Source organism: Pholis gunnellus (genome assembly GCF_910591455.1).
Source record: "Pholis gunnellus genome assembly, chromosome: 5".
NCBI lineage: Eukaryota > Metazoa > Chordata > Actinopteri > Perciformes > Pholidae > Pholis > Pholis gunnellus.
The window spans coordinates 23408011-23425513 of record NC_136531.1 but is presented as its reverse complement, the minus strand read 5'-3'; the positions used below and the strand labels follow the sequence as shown (position 1 = coordinate 23425513).

General features: G+C 44.2%; 2 protein-coding genes across 2 annotated transcripts; both read right to left on the bottom strand.

Annotated features, from left to right (window-relative positions):
- Positions 1-57: 57 nt before the first annotated feature.
- On the bottom strand, positions 58-8758 carry smc2 (structural maintenance of chromosomes 2). The gene is made up of 25 exons (XM_079160205.1): positions 8473-8758; positions 8098-8247; positions 7877-7999; positions 7751-7789; positions 7547-7657; positions 7400-7444; positions 7022-7255; positions 6681-6830; positions 6348-6581; positions 5981-6140; positions 5748-5865; positions 4973-5111; positions 4740-4859; positions 4433-4637; positions 4096-4231; positions 3438-3562; positions 3103-3296; positions 2789-2932; positions 2549-2623; positions 1805-1924; positions 1467-1667; positions 1235-1351; positions 909-1069; positions 631-778; positions 58-517 (listed from the first exon to the last, which is right to left on the bottom strand). The coding sequence occupies exons 1-25, from the start codon at positions 8638-8640 to the stop codon at positions 332-334; spliced, it is 3603 nt and encodes a 1200-aa protein (XP_079016331.1). The 5' UTR covers positions 8641-8758; the 3' UTR covers positions 58-331.
- A 1343-nt stretch (positions 8759-10101) lies between these two features.
- On the bottom strand, positions 10102-11652 carry exoc1l (exocyst complex component 1 like; the record flags this gene model as incomplete). Its single annotated transcript, XM_079158746.1, has 3 exons — positions 10102-10371; positions 11065-11243; positions 11532-11652. 3 exons carry the CDS (start codon positions 11650-11652, stop codon positions 10102-10104), a joined length of 570 nt encoding a protein of 189 aa, XP_079014872.1.
- Positions 11653-17503: the final 5851 nt, after the last annotated feature.

Genomic DNA, 17503 nt, shown 5'->3' with positions numbered 1-17503 from the left:
TTTTAGTTTCATCCAATCTGAAGAAGAAAAAACACAAATGAGTCAAGTATGTATATTTAACCTGCTTTATTTACTAAAACACATGGACACGTTAGCTGCATATAAAACTGACAATGTGTGGCAGAAAAGCATGAACACAGACTGGAAAAGAGAATAAACAAGGACACTTTAGACAAAAAGACATTTACAGTTGAAAAGGTTTGAAATACACAAAGATGTGAAGAAAGTCCACACTTGCTGAACAAACAACTCTGAGATTAGGAAAAGAGCCAAGAGGAAATGTATACACAATTGATTGCCAGAGCACAATTAGAATATGGCTGTGCAGCGACTAGCTGATGAGCAGTTTGTTCCTCTTGTCCTTCTGACGAGCCTTGTCCTGGCCTTTCTGCGGGAGGTTGGTGTCACTCTGGCTGAGCGCCGTCCGCGACACCGTGGACATGCCGTCGACGAACTTGGTCTTGTACAGGACGTTGGCGTTGGTGAACATGCCGTCCTTCAGGGACACCACCACGAACTGCAGGCAGATAGAATTTAGGAAGGTCAGTCGTGTGCATGTATTGCTCTTTGATGCACCCGGGACTGAGAATCTGTGTGAGGCTTAGTGAGGGCATCAGAACGCGTGCATACCTGGGAGTGTCTGAAATGCGTGCGCAGCATCTGTCCGATGTTCTGCGTGTGCGAGAGATCCAGGGCCGCGTCCACCTCGTCCAGGATGTAGATGGGAGCTGGTTTGAACAGCAGCATGGCCAGGATGAGGGACAAGGCAACCAGTGATCTGAACACACAGACGCAAAGAGGACGCTCAATACGGGGGACACCGTTACACCCATGCTGCTAAAATAAAAAATAGGCAAAACAATTGGCACTCGATGGCCATAGAAGTGCTTTTTTTTTGAAGTGCTGACCTTTGCCCACCGCTGAGCTCGGTGAGGTTCTCCTTCCAGGTGCTGCCCAAGGCCACCTTGAACTCGAGACCTTCCAGGACACCATAGCCCTGTTGGGGAGCCAGCTTAGCTGTGGCCCCTGGCAGCAGAGTGGAGAAAATAGAGCCAAAGTCCTTGTTTACCTGCGGAGGAAGGGAAATAATAGAAGGGAAGGAAACGTAACAGGAATTACAGTGAGGTCCGAATCCATGGGACAGAGTACCTAATAAACTGGCAGTGCTGTGTACAGAGCACAATGTGAGATGAAAGTGAGCCACAAATGGAAATAATAATGAGAGCGCGCAGACCTTCTGCCACGCCACGTTCAGAGCCTCATTCTTCTTCTGGTCCAGCTCCGTGATGGTCTGCAAGATTTTGGCTTTGTCGTTCTCCACGATCCTCTTCTTCTTCATCAGGTCGTTGTACTGCAGGAGGGAAGACAGTTGTGTGGGATAAACGTTGAGTCTTTCAAAGCTGCAGTTGTAGTTTGTTTTTGTTTTTTATGCATTTGCCGACACACTCTCGCTACTCTGTCCTCACCCTCTCCTCGGCCTCGTTCAGCATGTTCATGGCCCTCTTGTTGACGTTCCTCTCCAGCTTGCTGGTGGTCTCCTCCAGCTTCTTCAGCCGCTGACCGGCCTCGCGGGGGTTGTTGGTCTTAAAGTCGTACGAGGTGTTGGGCTGGCCGAAGAAATGGCGCTCCGACCGGATCCAGTCATGTTCCTCCAGCATCCGAGACACCTGGGAGGACCAACGTTATGACGAGGGGGAGAGATGGAGACGTTTAGAGGACACTGATCATGAAGACAGATGAAACTTTCAGAGAACTTTGAGATCACGGAGTTACACTACTTAAGTAGAGGACTGTGTGTGTGTACCTTGTCAGCAGCATCCTGGCTGTCTTTGCGGTGCTTACTAATGTTGTGTTCCAGCTCCTTGATCTTCAGCTGGACTTCGTTGTTCTGCTCCCTTATCTTATTGGCCTCTGTGTTCTTACCCTGGAACATTCAGTTTAATAAAACAAATATCAAACAACTAGTCATATCCTAAACTTTCAAGCTGTAAAATAAGTCAGCGCTAGACAATTAAGAAAGTGAAATAGACAAAAGAGGAAAGTCAAAGAGTACTAGAAGCTTCTAAATTAGGGGTTAAAAACCACAGCATTAAAAAAGGAACAGTGTGGAGCATTTCGGGAGGATCTATTAACAGAAATAGAATATAATATTCACAACTATGTCTTCATCTGTTTATTATCACATGAAACTAAGAATCGTTGTGTTGTCGTTAGCTTAGAATGAGCCCTTCACCTCTACAAAGGGAGCAGAGTCCACCATGTTTCTTCAGTAGCCGAGCATGGACAAACCAAACACCGGCCTTTGAGCGTTTTCATGTCACCTGAAGGCCACAGCAGTTGTCTGACACGTCTGACTTCTGTTGCTCCTATAGTACGGTTATTATGGTAAGGATGGCCTCCGAGCAGTGGCGAGCGGTCGTTACCGTGGTTTTTGCACTCAGCGGCTCACGTTACCGCAGAGCAGAGGGCTGTTCAGTTCACCGGCAAATCCTACAAACTGTCCTTTTTTTAAAAAAATAATAAAAAGTAGGGAAAAATGTGCAATCACCTTGAGCTCTTTGTCCTGAGCCATGATCACTTCCTTCTGGTTGGCCAGCTCCTCCTGGGCTTTGCGCACTGCCTCCTGCACAGCGAGACAGAGGAGGAGGTACGGTGAGAGAAAATACCAACAGTAGAGTAAACATGTATACCTAGAGATGTGAGCTTTCAGGGAGACAACGTTTCAAAAAGCACAAACTTGTGAGCGTACACACACACACACACACGCACCTAAAAACAATGCAAATACCTTGTTCTGTGACACGGTGCAAGCCATGCTGTCTATCTGCTCCTTGATGGCCCCCATGGCTTCATCCACAGCCTGAATCTGCTGCTCATAACCAGCCTGCTCCCTCCGCAGCTCCTCCAGCTCCAGGGCCACGGCGTCAGACTCCTGCGAGCGAGAACGTAAAACACGTTTGATGAGTTCACCAGAGGCACAAGCAGATGGAGGCTGCCAAAGCATCGCATGGAGAGGACGACTAGCGACTGTGTGTGTGTGTGTGTGTGTGTGTGTGTGTGTGTGTGTGTGTGTGTGTGTGTGTGTGTGTGTGGTCGGCGTGCCTGCTGCTTCTGCTTCAGCTTCTTATTGAAGGCGCCAGCTTTGGCCTTGGCTGTGTTGAGCTTCTGCTGGGCGGCTTTCAGCTCCTTCTCCCTCTCGGCCCCGGCATTCTTCATCTTGTTCTCCAGCACCTTGTACTTTTCCTCCGCCCGTTTCTGCACCTCCTTGGTGGCACGCAGCGTCTCCTCACTCTCCTCTGGTTCAGCGAGCACAGCACACACAGTTACGTTAGCACAAACAAAAAAAGATTAAATCAGGACCCGTGTACCGTTACAGATTCCACAAGTGCCCATTTGTATGTTAAACTGTGTGTTTGTGCACATTCCAGCATTCTGACCAATGGCCTTGCGCAGCCTCTCCAGCTCCTCTTGCTGCTGGTGGAAGGCGCTCTGCTGCACCTTGGCCAGCAGAATCAGTTCCTCCTCCACCTTCAGCTCATACTGTTGCTTCAGCTGACGGTACCTGCAGGGAGGAAGGGCAGCGAATGAAGAAGACAACGGAGCTCAAGGGTGGAAAGATTATCAGATAACGAAAACCAGAACACACCGGGAGGATGTGAAAGCAGGGTGCAGGGCACCGAGCTGGTGATCTATTTTGAGAATCTATATTTCTTCGAACATTTGGGAAAACTCAGGAACAAAAGCCTGAATGATACAGGATTTCTTTTTAAGGCAAATACTGACATAGATATCTCTAAAAATCCATAACAATATGTCGGACGAATATCTTTTATAACAATCAAAATAACCTGTATATGGACCCCTTATATTAGGTTTTCTTCTCATTAAAGATGTTTGATACATACTGAAGAGGAGAGTTCCCTCTGGTGGACAAACTATGAAACTGTTTCTAAATGACCTCCAACATGGTACGTTTTCAGATGGACCGATAAAGACGCATCCGTCATAAACTAGTGCTGACTCATACATCCGATTCGTCTGTCTGAGCTCTATTTTAATTGGTGTGGGTATTTCTGCGAGTTTGTGTCTGCATACTTCTCCGCGGTTGCCTTCAGGCTGGCCAGCTGTCGCTCAATATCATGAAGCTGGGCCTCTTGGTCATTCAAGTTGTCGCGAACCTCCTTCAGCTCCTGCAGGCTGGACAGGACCGATGCTGACTGGGAGCGAGCGCCTGGGAGAGAAGAGGGCATTTGTGTATGAAAAAATGTAATATTACATGTGTCTAGTAAGTCCAAACTGGTATTCCAGGTATGCGCAGAAGCTTTAGACGACTCTAAGCAACAATAAAACAGTTGAATGTACAAGAAAACAAGCCGTGGCATGTTTTCAAAGCAACCGCACATACACACACATAATCTAGCGCGAGTCTCACCTCCGCTCAGAGTCCCCTGTGGGTCGAAGATGTCCCCTCCAAGAGTGACGGTCTTGGTCATCACCTGCTTATTGAAAGCCACTTTTTTGGCGTTGTCCAGGGTGTCGCACACCAGTGTGGAGCCAAAGACGTACTCCATGGCCTTGCGCAGGTCAGACTCGTAGCCCACCAGGGACAGAGCTGCGTGGACGTTGTCCTCGCCGACCTGGCGAGAGGGGGGAGGACAGACGGAGACGAGTCAGGGCTTTTAGGATCAGACAGAGCGACGACTCAATTTCCGAACCCGGGCTGTATTTAGATGTCTCACCAGGCTCTTGGCGGTGTTCACCACTCTGTCGCTGAGTGTCTTGGCAGAGATCTTGTTCAGGGGAATGATGGTGTACCGCCGCTGCAGCTCTCCCTTCTCCAACAGCTTCTTACCAGTCACCTGGCAAAGACAGAAAGCACACGGTCGACTCCGGTTTCACTGTCCCAATGGTACGCAAATGAAATAACATAAACACCGTGACATGATTGCCCGCTGTCCACTAACACACCTACCTCTGTGTCAACTACAATGTTATAGAGGCGGCCTCCTGCAACGACCTCCAGTCCTGTTGCGAAGGAGACGTCCCGGACTGTGATCAGGTTCGCGAGCAGCCCCTTCACTTTGCTGCGGTCCCATCCTCGCTCTGGGTCCCTTTAAGACGGTAAAAAAAAAAAAAGAAAACACACATTAAACACGATGCTATAAATCTTCTCCGGGCCAAGCAATACGATGAGACACCTAATTTCATTTTACGTTTCGAAGCTTCTATTGAGCTTTTCAAATGGAGCTTTCGTCATGTTTTAGGATGTCACCAAAGTTAGAAATGGTACAAAATGTGATTCTGTGTTGTTGTGGTTGTATAAAATGAAATTGATGGTGCTGTTAAATTGCTGCCAGACCGCCCCGTTGACAAAGACCCGCGCCTCCCTTTGTGTGCAGCGCGTGGAGAGCAAACTGGGGTTTTTTGACCGCAGGGAAAATTGTTTTTGAATGGCTAAACGCCAACAAATATGAATTGAAGTAGAATATTTGGTTGGATATAAATGCGTTGTGGATTTTGGAAATGATCACATCTATTTTTTTCCCCACACCTGTGTGGATGTGCTGGACCTTTGAATATAATTAATCCTTTGGAAAATATTATTTTGCCCTAAAATGGTTTCAGTTTCAGAATGAGTGTGTGATGAACGCTGTGGATGTGTGTACAGCTCATTATCAGAGGGCAAACTAACAGCACGTCTCGGTTCACAACACACCGTACAGATAAAGATATGAGCAAACCCTTACTTGTAGTCGAAGCGCAAGTTGGGGAAGCGAGACACAAGACGCTCATAGGTCTCTTTAAGTTTGGCGACCTCTCTGGACAGCTGCCTTCTTTTGTCCAGCAGATTCTCCTCCTTCCCATCTGAAATGCATACACAGACCCTACATGTTAATACAACATGTGTAACACGAGGAATTGGCGGCTGCCATATGCACCAGAGGCTGACCTCGTGCAACGCTCTGCTCTCACACGGTACCTTCATAGTTGAGTTTAGTCAGCTCCGCCTGCAACTTCTCCCTGCTGCTTCTGACGGCCTCCAGGCTGTCCTGGTCCTTCTTGTAGCCGCTGTCCATCTTTTTCACCTCGGCCTGTTTGGTCTTCAGCTCAGCCTGGGCATGCTTCAGGGTCATCTGGGCCTGGACGGAAAGGAGGACGGAGACAAGATGGATGAACAATCTTTGAAAACGAAAGGAAAGAAAATCGAGTATTTTCTCAATAAGGAGCGAGTTTAGAAACGGCAGGCCTGTGATGCGTGTTCATGCTTTGTACTGCAAAGCGTGCTGATGAACTGGCAAACCTGAAACACTTGGTCCCCGTTGGATACGTTCAAGTGCTTTGCTCACCTGCTTGGCCTCGGTATCGGCCTTGCTCGTGTCGTTCTTGCAGGTCATCATCTGGCCAGCCAGCGTGGCCTCCTCTCCGTCCTCGTTGGAGGAGAGGCCCGCTGACACGGCCCTGAAATGCTGCTCAGCTGCCTCAAGGGCCGCGCTGTCCTTCTGTCCCTCCTCCTGGAGAGCCCGAAGCTGCTCCGACAACTTACAAACTTCCTTTTCTTTCACCACAAGCATTTTCTTGTCCTAAGGACGAAGGGAAACAACCGTTGAAGTTCTGGTTTTTGACAAGAGATTAAACAAGTCACATGGGCACAAATTAGCTGAATGTACTGTCCCCGTTACCTCCTCCATACTCTTGACAAGCTCGTTCCTCTTCTTGGTTTCATCTGTGACGTTCTGTTTTTTCAGGTCGAGCGCACTCTGAGCTTTGGCGTCCACACGTTGCACGTCGGCTAGAGTCTCCTCCAGGGATTTTAATACTCCACTCACCTCCTACAGGTGAGCAGATAAACATCAAAGGCAAAGCAATATAACTCAAGACTCCTTCCCTTTGATGGGGTTTCATAAAAACCATAGACAACATTAAATATTGATAGGCTACAGACAATTTTGGACACACCTAGATGGTCATCCAGTGGCAAAGATTAAATCATGATGCGGGAGAATTAAGTGTTCCAGCGTACCTGGTCTTTTTTCTTCTGCAGCTCCTGAATCTGGGCCGACAGCTCCTGGACTTTGCTCTCATTCTCGGCCATGCTTGCTTGCATCTTGGTGATGTTATCCTGCATCACCTTCAGATTATCCGCCGACTTCAGCTTGGTTTCCTCGGCACACACAAACAGCCAGGCCACGTACAGCCGGGACAGGTGCTGGATCTCACGCATCAGCTTCTGGTACTCCAAGTATGATGATCGTTCCTGCAGAGGGAGTACGGTTCAGAAAAAAAGGGTGAAACATTACTTTAAAATAAATTATATGTTAATCGGATACTGCCTCATTCTTGCCATTACGTGTCAGTCACAGCAGGGATTCTGTATGTTTGGACTCTGCATTGAACCTACCTCTTGGAGTTTATGCATGGTTGGAGTGATTTCCTCATCCAAAATCTTGGAGGAAACAAAGAGAAACATTTCAACATTAGTTGCAGTTGTATTCGTGGAATGAAAAGGAGATAAATGAGTGAAAACAAGTTGGGATGTGTAACTTACCGTCTGAATCTCCTTCAGCTTGGCCTCCTTCTTCTCAATGGTTTTCTGAGCGCTAATCTTTTTACACTCGTACATCCTGGTTCCCGCTGCCTCCTCGATCATGGCAAGGATCTGAAAGCAAAGAGGGGGCCATTGGGAGACTCGAAAAAGACGGGACGACTGTATGAAATAGTACTGACGGTGGACAGCACGTGCATGCTTTACCTCTGGTGGCTTCATGTTTAGAACTTTGGTGATCCTCCCCTAAAGTATCGGAAACATCACATGATGTAAAATACTGCCGAGGGTTACAAACACTACCACGTACACTGCTGCAGACACAAGACTGACCTGCATGATGAGAAAATGCGGGTTGTTGACGTTGAGGCCAATAGAGCAGAACAAGTCCTGCACCCTGGTGTTGTTGGCATTCACTCCATTGATGAGGTACTTGTTCCTGCCTCCGATTACCACCTTGGACACAGTTGTATAACACAGTGTTAGTACCAGCATTGCACACAATGGCCAGTTGTACACCAGTGACAGGGCTGTTGATCTATTTCTTGGCCAACCTGTCTGGTGACGGTGATCTCATCGTGGGTTTCAAACCCCAGAGGACTCTGGCTTTTGTTGGAGTTGTCAAAGGTAATAGACACAGTGGCCTTGGTGATGCCACCCTGTCCATTTTTGTAAACCAAGTCCTGGAGGTTGGAGGCTCGCACCTTTCAGGTGAAAATGAAACAAAAAGAAAAACGTTGCAGGTTTCAAGAGAGACCGGTGTTCCTGAGATGCTTCTAGCTAACAGTTAGCTTACTGACTCTGTTTTGGTAGTTACCGATAGAACAACACTACAATACCCAACTGTGCTACATGATTCATTAAAGGTCAACAACTAGGCGACTTTTAGCCATAGAGCTTAATGACCTTATAGCCAACAACACACTTACATGGCTGAGGTTGGAAATGCCCAAAAGGAAACATATCGAGTCCAAAATATTGGACTTGCCGCTGCCGTTCAGTCCCGTGATGGCGTTGAACAGCGGGTCAAAGCCGTTGATCTCCGTCCTCTGTGCGTAGGACTTGAATCCTTCAATAATAATAGACTTGATGTGCATCTTTAGGCTGTCCTCCCCGCGGACTCCCGGAGGCAAAGTTTGCGGTGTTTGAAAACCGAATCGGCAATTAAAAAGTCGAAGCACTAGGTTATCGCCCAGTGTTTACAGCCGACTACAGGAAAACTCGCTCGGCTCTCTTCTAACTTGAATTTTGGCGGCAGGCAAGGAGCCGCTGGTCCGTCCGCTCTGTGCCGGAACAGGACGAAGACGTAAAAAAAAATCTTAACACGATTTGGGTGCATATTAAATGAATGTATCAATATTAGAATACGATTGACATTACATTTAAAGATAATATGTAACGGACACCGTTTCATATATATTTATGTTTATTGTCGTCAGGCAATTTTGAGGGTTACTAAATATTCCCCGTAGATTGCAGCAATGTTTGAGGGCCACCTGTAGGTAGAAAAGATGAACTGCAGACGGAAGAAATAATAGCTCGACCCGTGTCAAACATGGACAACCATAGATTGTGGACAACAATTAGATTTAGGAAGGTTACAGAACATCAGCGACGGTAGGTGTATTTTAGCCATAGCTAATCTAAGTATTGAAATTATAATTGCTTTTGGCCTACTGTATGTTATTGTTTTTATAGATGATTCTACCATGTTGAAAAATGAATAACGTGAAGCATAAAGTCATACTCACCATTAAGAACGGCAGAAAGTCCTACTATTAATGTAAATTACTTTGACCAAATATATATATATATATATGAAGTCTTCATATGTTTTAATTATTTGGGGTTTTCACTATAAACTGATCATTTAGTATCATTTTCTGTTATTTTAAGTTTCAAGTGTAAAACCTTCTCAACAAAGCAAGAAATACAAATAAAAATCAATCTGGTGGGGTAATGTTGAATCCTGTATTTACTCATTTGTGGCCTGATGGTAGGGATTATCAATATATCGATTCTAATATACAGTATATTGGAATCAGCCATATATGGTAATTCAGTTGTCTAAACTGAAGTCATGAGCTACCAAGCCCAGGACACCACAGACAAAACCCTATAGGAATAATCAAATATATTGTACAAAGTGAATTACTGACACCAAATGAATGATTCCACCTAGAATGCTAAAGGCAGAGAAAGAAAATAAATGTGTAGTTCTTTTTATTTGTTCTCCATTTGAAATTCACATGTTTACAATAGCGCACAGAATGGAATACTGTCAAGGATGAATAAGTTCACAAAAGATCACAAAACTAGATTACACAGTTAACAAATACCAAGCTGCTGGAAACTTGCATTTGCCACGAAGATACATTCAGCAGAGTATTAATGCAAAAAGACATTTCATGGTGAATAAGCCCTATAGTGTTAACAGAAGCCACAAGATTACACTCCACAGCTCATATACGCAACACAAGTTACCTTGTGCCGCTTTCTAACATACGCACACATCTTTAAATTGACACACAAACACACACAATCGTCGTGTCGTTCCATTATACGTCCATGGGCACGGGACACATGGAGAGACACACCAAATTGAATGCGTAGAAGCAGATCTGTGTGAGGACAACACAGTCTCCTCGGTTGGAGTAGAAGGAGGTGGGCTTGATGTAGGCCCAGTCAAAGTTCCGCAGGTTCAGTGACCTCTGGCAGTGTTGGTCGCTGAGGACGACCAGGGCCCGCACGAACGAGTATTTGGCCGAGCAGCTGATGGCCGTCACCGTACGCACCGTGTCAAAGTGCAGCAGGAAACAGGGGTCGTCCTGGAGCCACGAGACACAGAAAGAGAATACTTGTAAAAATGTTAAAAAAAATTGAAAAATTTAAATGATTAAATCAGAGCCGACACATTGTTGTTAAGTTCTGTGAAAGAACAAAATGGTCACTCAGTTCAAATTGATTCAAATCTGACAATAAACCTTCGAGGTGATGCCGGATATATGACAACAAATGGCACAGATAAACAAGGAATAACCTTCTTGATAAAAACAAGCATCTCAATAATTTATCCGCATCAGGAAAAGTCTGATGTTTGAAAGATGAAATGTGGTTGAAAGCTGCACATAAAGCTACATCTTGAGTTATGTCTACATTATTATCAAAACATTATTGAGGTGGTTGTGCACAACAATATAGGTATAAAGAATTATTTCTCTTTTTTCCTATCTGTTTTACATATTTTGTTTTTTATTAAGGATCCCAAAGACATATTTCTTTTTTGGGTAGCAGCACGTAGCACTAATACAGTAATTACATGAATTACAATGTGAAATTATAATTTCAGATAAATTACATTTTTTCAATGCTTTCATAAGTATAAAGAGTAAAAGTGTGATTATTTATGAGAACACACAGTTTGATATATTATACGTGACAATCATTCTTTCTATAGAAAACTATAGGAACTAATGCAATAATAAGCAAAGAGAATAGCAATAAAACATTGGGTTAATTACCACATCAGGGTCCCGTCCATCAACAAGAGTCAGGTCTTGCAGAGGCCAGACCTCCGTCCTCCTGTAGCACTCCTGGATGCTGGAGCGTTTGGTGTGGGACTTCTTGGATCCAGACTTGAGGGACGGCTGAGATATCTGACATCGCACGATACATAACTGCACCACTTTGTTTTTTAAAACTGCGGAAAGGGGAGAAAAAAATATATACATATATATATATATAATTTTTGCATATAAATAGGCCCACTGCATCACCAGACGTTTCATCTGCAGTAAAAGTAAAACCTCTTTCCAGGCCTCATAGCCTTTAATACTACTGTACAAATGAAAGGTTGAGCACATTTCCCTACAGATTCTCTACAGCCAAGGTAATATTATATGCCTGTAAAAGAAAATCCCAATGATCATCTTTAACCCCTTAAAACTGCTCTCAAATGACCCAATCCAAAAAAAAAAAAGCTGTTTACCTGAGACACAGAGAAAACTTCTGCCGTCGGTCTCCTCGTCGATCTCAATAAACTCCACCAGTCTCTGTTTTTCAGGTCGGAATAAAACTCTCTGCATCTCCTCCCTCAGAAGAGACGACATCACTGGAGAGCGGACGAAGAAGAATCGAGATCAGATGATGCAGTGGCAGGGAGGGGGGGGGGGGGAAAAAAAAAAAAAAATCAAAATCAAAAAACAGAAGCAGTAAGGCAATAAAAGAGTGACAAGAGATGAGAAAATCCGAGGGAGGAAAAAAAAAAAAGAGAAGTCGCAAATACTGAAAGCTGGCAGTGGTGGGCGAGGAAGGTGGTGAGGATGTTTCCTCTGCTCAGACCGCGTGAGAAGTATGTGGTCGTGGATATGAAATGAGCTCTTACTCCACACACACACACACACATACACACTCCACTCCGAGACTGTCAACTTCTGATGATCTATGTTAATCTTTCATTAAAGTATGCCTTTAATACCAACGTGCCCAGGAGGGATCGAGCAGAAAGGGAGCGATTAAAGGCCAATCTCTTCATCATGGTGCCCTTTTATTGCTTCAATTAAGATCCATTATAACAACGCCGATCCCCCACGTTGACTCAGGTTTCCTGTAAAATATGGATTCCACTCTTGGATATTTGTATTTACTTCAGCGTCGAAGTTGTGTGTCTCACCCTGAAGCGCAGATATACAAGTAGTCTGCCCTATGGTTGTAAGTGGTTTCCTCACAACCCACTGACTTTTCTTTCCGTGGTCTGTCTCCACTCACTCACATATGCAGTAGATGGTGATGTATGTATATGTGTGTGTATGAGTGTGTGAGTGTGTGTGTGTGTGTGTGTGTGGCAGGGTGCCCGATGGTCGTCTGTGATTAAACGGTTGTTGTGTGGGAAAAGGATGTCCCACAGCACTCTGCATGGTTTCCATTACCCTGTAGTAATTCAATCTCTGAGCACAGGTACGATGGGGTGAAGCACTTAAATGGAAGGATTTTACAAGCGCATATAGGATGCTATATACACTTATTTAGCGAGCATGGCTCCACGAGACAATTTGCCTGATGTACTGATAAACAGGACATAATATTACACTTTTTTTTTCCTTCCGTCAAAACAGCATGGGAGGACGTTTTTCCATGAAGAAAAAAAAAACAGTCCCGGGGTGAACCGGACCAAAGCTGTTTGATTTGATTTGTTAGCAGGAAAGAGTGTGGCTCCATTGGATTTGTCACGGTTTTTTTTTCGGACAACTAAGTGCTTTATTGTTGTTGTTGTTGTTGTTGTTGATGATGGTTTCTGCGGGTGTTCCCTTGACAGACTCTGCCTCTGAGATGGAAAGATGAGCGCAGGGGCAGGAAGTCAGGGAGGACAGGAAACATACAAGTGTTGAATCTCATGAATAACACATGGTTTTATTGTACTTATACTTATCATAAACTTCAAACGTCAATTGAAAGGGTTTGTAATTGTACAATAATATGGGAGACAAACCCAGGGAGTGGCTTTTTGTAATGTGGTGGATAGCACAATAATTAAGGGTGCGGGTTTTTTCCATTGGAATTAAATGGAAACACTTTCAATGCGTCTAAATCTTTATTTGTAAGAAAGTATTTACCACGAAGCATTCCCATTATCACTGGCTATTGTCGGGACATGCATGGAAGCCAGGATACAAACGTATAGCAATATATTTAATAGTGTTACCTGTGGCTCCATGGGAGGAGTTTGGAAAAAGAGGGGCGCGAGGACTAAGAGGAGGTGTGTTCAAGGTTTAGGAGTAAAGTCAAAAAGACCCGGCAGCGAGGATGAGGAGCAGATCCGTGTGAAACACTGGTGAACGAAGCAAGGGGAAGGAGGAAAAGAAGAAGAAGCTGCTGGGGGAAAAAGAAGAGGCTATGAAGTATTAAAAAGGAAGCAGGAAAGGAGGGAAGACATGAAGGAGGCACGGAGGAATAAGACAATATAACCGAGAAAATGGAATGAAAGGTGAATTTGGAAAAAAAAAGATCAGGTTGTGGAGATGAATTAAGAATTAAATAACATAGATTTATGCAGGAAGGGCTGCTGAGCCAAGGAAAGGTGAGAAGATAATATATAGGGAAAGGAGAAGGAAGGGGGGGGGGGCAGATAAGGACTAATCCGAGAAAAGAATAACCCGAAGAGAGCTGAAAATGATGACTGGTGAAAAAGAGGAAAAGAGCGGGGGCAGCTTGAGTTCACAGAGAGAAGATTGTAGGAGAAAAGAAAAGAGAAAGAAAAATTGTGAGACGGTTTAATGAGTGCATGCAGGAGGAGAGAATTAATGAGGCTGGCACTACACTGAGGAGAATAGAGCTAATGAAAACACTTTTTGTTTAATGCACAAGCCTAAGGCTGGACATTTTGGTTTTTTTAAGTGTGTGAACGCTGTTTTCATAAAATATATAGATTCTGGATTATAAAATGTACAATTTGTTTGATACTATTGTAGTATTATGAATGTTATTTGTACAGATATTTAAAAAAAAAGATGGATTTAAGTTTGCTTCGTATAATTTTTGCAGACATTTTACCTTAACTGTGTTTCTTTCTGGCCTTTTGCATTTCAAAAAATGTTGGTTTTGGTCTTTGCCAGGAGTTACATGGATGTTTTGATGCATTGTTTATAACTAATATCAGTTTTTCCTGTGTGTGAGGGTCTCGGGACATATGGATGTCGTATGTGTACAGATTGTAATGCCCTCTGAGGCAAATTTGTGATTTGTGATATACAAAATAAATTGAATTGAATTGAACTGAATAACACCAAATAGCTTGCTTGCATTGTGTTACATTTGTAACTATATTGGAAAATTGTGAGGCCAATGGAGTAGAAGCGCTGCTGTGTCTTTGTGGTAATCAGCTGCTCTTTGGATTCAGGTGTACTGTGCTTATTTCATTATGTGAAGGGCTCATTGCTTGGGTGGAATATGGTTTCAAAAGAAGTATAAATTGCAAGTACTCTTCAAAAAAACAATCCAAGGCACACTAGGGTTTGTGCAAAAATGAAAATGTCTTTATTATACACAGCAAAATGTATTTGAAATGGAATCCCCTCAGCTTTGGTGTTGGTGTTCTTTTATTTCTGCATGATGGTGTTGTAAACATGTAAGCGTCTTTTTTTCTAAAATAAATTGTCAAGTACACACAACAGGGAGTTGATCCGGGAGCTGATGTGCTCCAGTGTTTCTGTGTTTAAAAAAGGGTGGGCAGTTATTAATGACTAAAAGATGATCAAATGATCTAATTCGAGGAGCCATTCCTGGACATGACGCAAAATGAGTCCCACAGGAGAACAGGCTTATAGAAAGAAAAAAAAGCACTATCATGATGTTTCAATATGCCAAAAACATTTAGCCTTGCCTTGGAGCGAAGATGGTTGAGAAAAAGCCCAGAACAATATATATATACATATATATATATATGTATATATATATTACTCTTTATACACTAAATAGGAGCAAAGGACTCCAAATGCATCTCCCACCTCTCTTCAACCAAAAGCTAAAATACTTTATTCATTCAGGAAAAAGATCCTGAAACAAATTGGATGTTTATCGCTCCTGAGGAACATGGTGGCACCTCGTATGCCATCAGTGTATGACTGTGTGAATGCTGACTTGTGCTGTAAAACGCTTTGAGTGGTCGCTAAGACTATAAAAAGCTTTGTATAAATGCAGTGCATTTACCACCTCCTTAGGGTCTGCTTCTCCTAACGTAGATTTGATCACTGCTGAGACAATTACAGTTCCCCCTCTCTGGGGTTAAACATGAGGTATGATTAGAAAATATTTGCCAGAGGGGGTTCTAAGGCTTAATATTGCAGGGGCCACACCTGAGCTTCAGCACCGTGCCTCAACATGTGATATACGAGATCACTTTCCCCTTTATATTGCCAAACTCCTGACAATACTACATGCCTTTAGTATTATACAGCTATAGCTCCCACACACACACACACACACACACACACACACACACACACACATACACACACACACTCTTTGATGGATACTTTTCCAACAGTTGTTTGTTATAGCTGATAATGACCTCATGCATTTCTAGTGCTGCACTAGGATGACACAGCCAAAACCTACTAATGTAGCGGAACTGTCACAGGAAACATGACAATATCCAGGTCAGTTAAACATAATGTCTTGGGCAACAACAAAGCTATTGTTTTGGTATTAGTTTCAAAATCAGGATTATGATAGATCTCTTTTTAATCTTGAGGATTTTAATATGGGTACATTTATTATAAAGCAGTTTAAACTGTGGGTTTTGATACTTAACAGTGGTGTAATCCTGACAGCTTTGATTCTGTAACAGTGAGAGAGTATCTTGTTTATTTTCTATATTCTCTCGTCCAGTGAACAATACAGTATACAGCCATCACTGCACCGGTTGCAGCCCACATGACCAGACTCCTCTGTCATCTCTTCTCTTACCTTGATTATGGATGTTGTATTCACCCAGAAACGAGTTGTAAACTGCATTTTGGGCCATAATGCAGTTGCTTTTATGTGCCATTTTATATCATGCCAATACAAATGTCACAATAAAAAGGACATCATCTTTCCTAAAAAGAACCTCCAATCCCACCTATGCCTCATAAATAGAATACATAAATAAAAATGTCAATGGTCAAAATGCCCAATAATATTAATTTAGGGGGAACCTCGACACAGTACAGGTACAACGTCACGGCATGGAGAGCTTATGATTGGATGTCGATAAAAAGGGGAAACCCCATGCCATCAGGCAGGGCCATCCCTACCCTGCGCTGCACCCTCCTGGCGACCGTCCAATGTCACATTCACACTCACCCAAAATGTGTGCAGTGGTGTTCATTATGCACGTTCATGTAACTTTAAACAGCGATACATTTAAAGCATTTTAAGTCTAAATATTATGCCAAGACTAATTCAAATGATAAATCCGGTATAGTGTCCGCCATTCTCGCTTTTAAGTGCATTCATTTGCAAGTCGCGACGCAGAATCGCTACCGTGTCCTTTTATTCTCTGTCATGTGAACAATTAGGATGACTAGCCGCTGGGAAAAGCCACAAAAACACGCGGAGTCATTTCCCCTCTGAAGATCACCCGGCGATCCCCTCAGCTTTGCTGCTACTGTACTTGCAAAATAGTGCGCCCTACTGACGCTATTGCGCATGACTGTACTTCGTAATATGAAGTAGGCCTCCTGTTTTTCTCCCCAACCCCGGAGTCCTCCTGGCCCCCACCGTCTCGATGCAACGTTCAAGTAAGCAAAACACGGAGGCTGCCGTCGATCACACGAGAAGGTAAGGGTTTCTTAATGCACACTCAAAGCCAGCGGTGGTCGCCGATTGTGAAATAGCACGGCCGTTGTGGTGTTTTTTTTAGCGTGCGGAGGCAGTCGGACTGCAGAGGAGGCTTCGGGACTGTTTCCGCACGCTCGAGGGAGAGCAAGGCCCAGTGACCCACATTCAGAGCAGCCTGTGTCTATGTGTACGCGTGGGCGAGCGCGCGCGCGTATCCCTGCTAGTGTGTGTGTGTATGTGTGTGCCCGGGGACCGTGTGTGTGTGTGTACATACATCTGCCGCGAAAATGTTTCCACCATCGCTGGTTTTAGGCATTTCTCCGCGACCGACATTCATGTTTTTGTCGGCTTTGAAGAGGACCTTTCCCCGCGCGGACGTTTAGGCTCCGTTTTCTCGTGGCGTTTGAGTACCAACGGTAACATTTTTAGAGATTATTTTGTCCTCAATGTCAGTTGTTGCGTGACAGCTTGAGGCCAGCTTTGCAATGATAGAGGCTGACATTCCTCCCGTTTATTGCACAGACGCGAGGCGCTCTACCTGTCATATCCGTGTCATGCAGCGTTCGCGAGCGTAGCGGGAGAAACTGGGTCAGTAGGTGCATTCAATCTCTGGGTTAAATGGACAGTTTTCGGTAGCAAGCT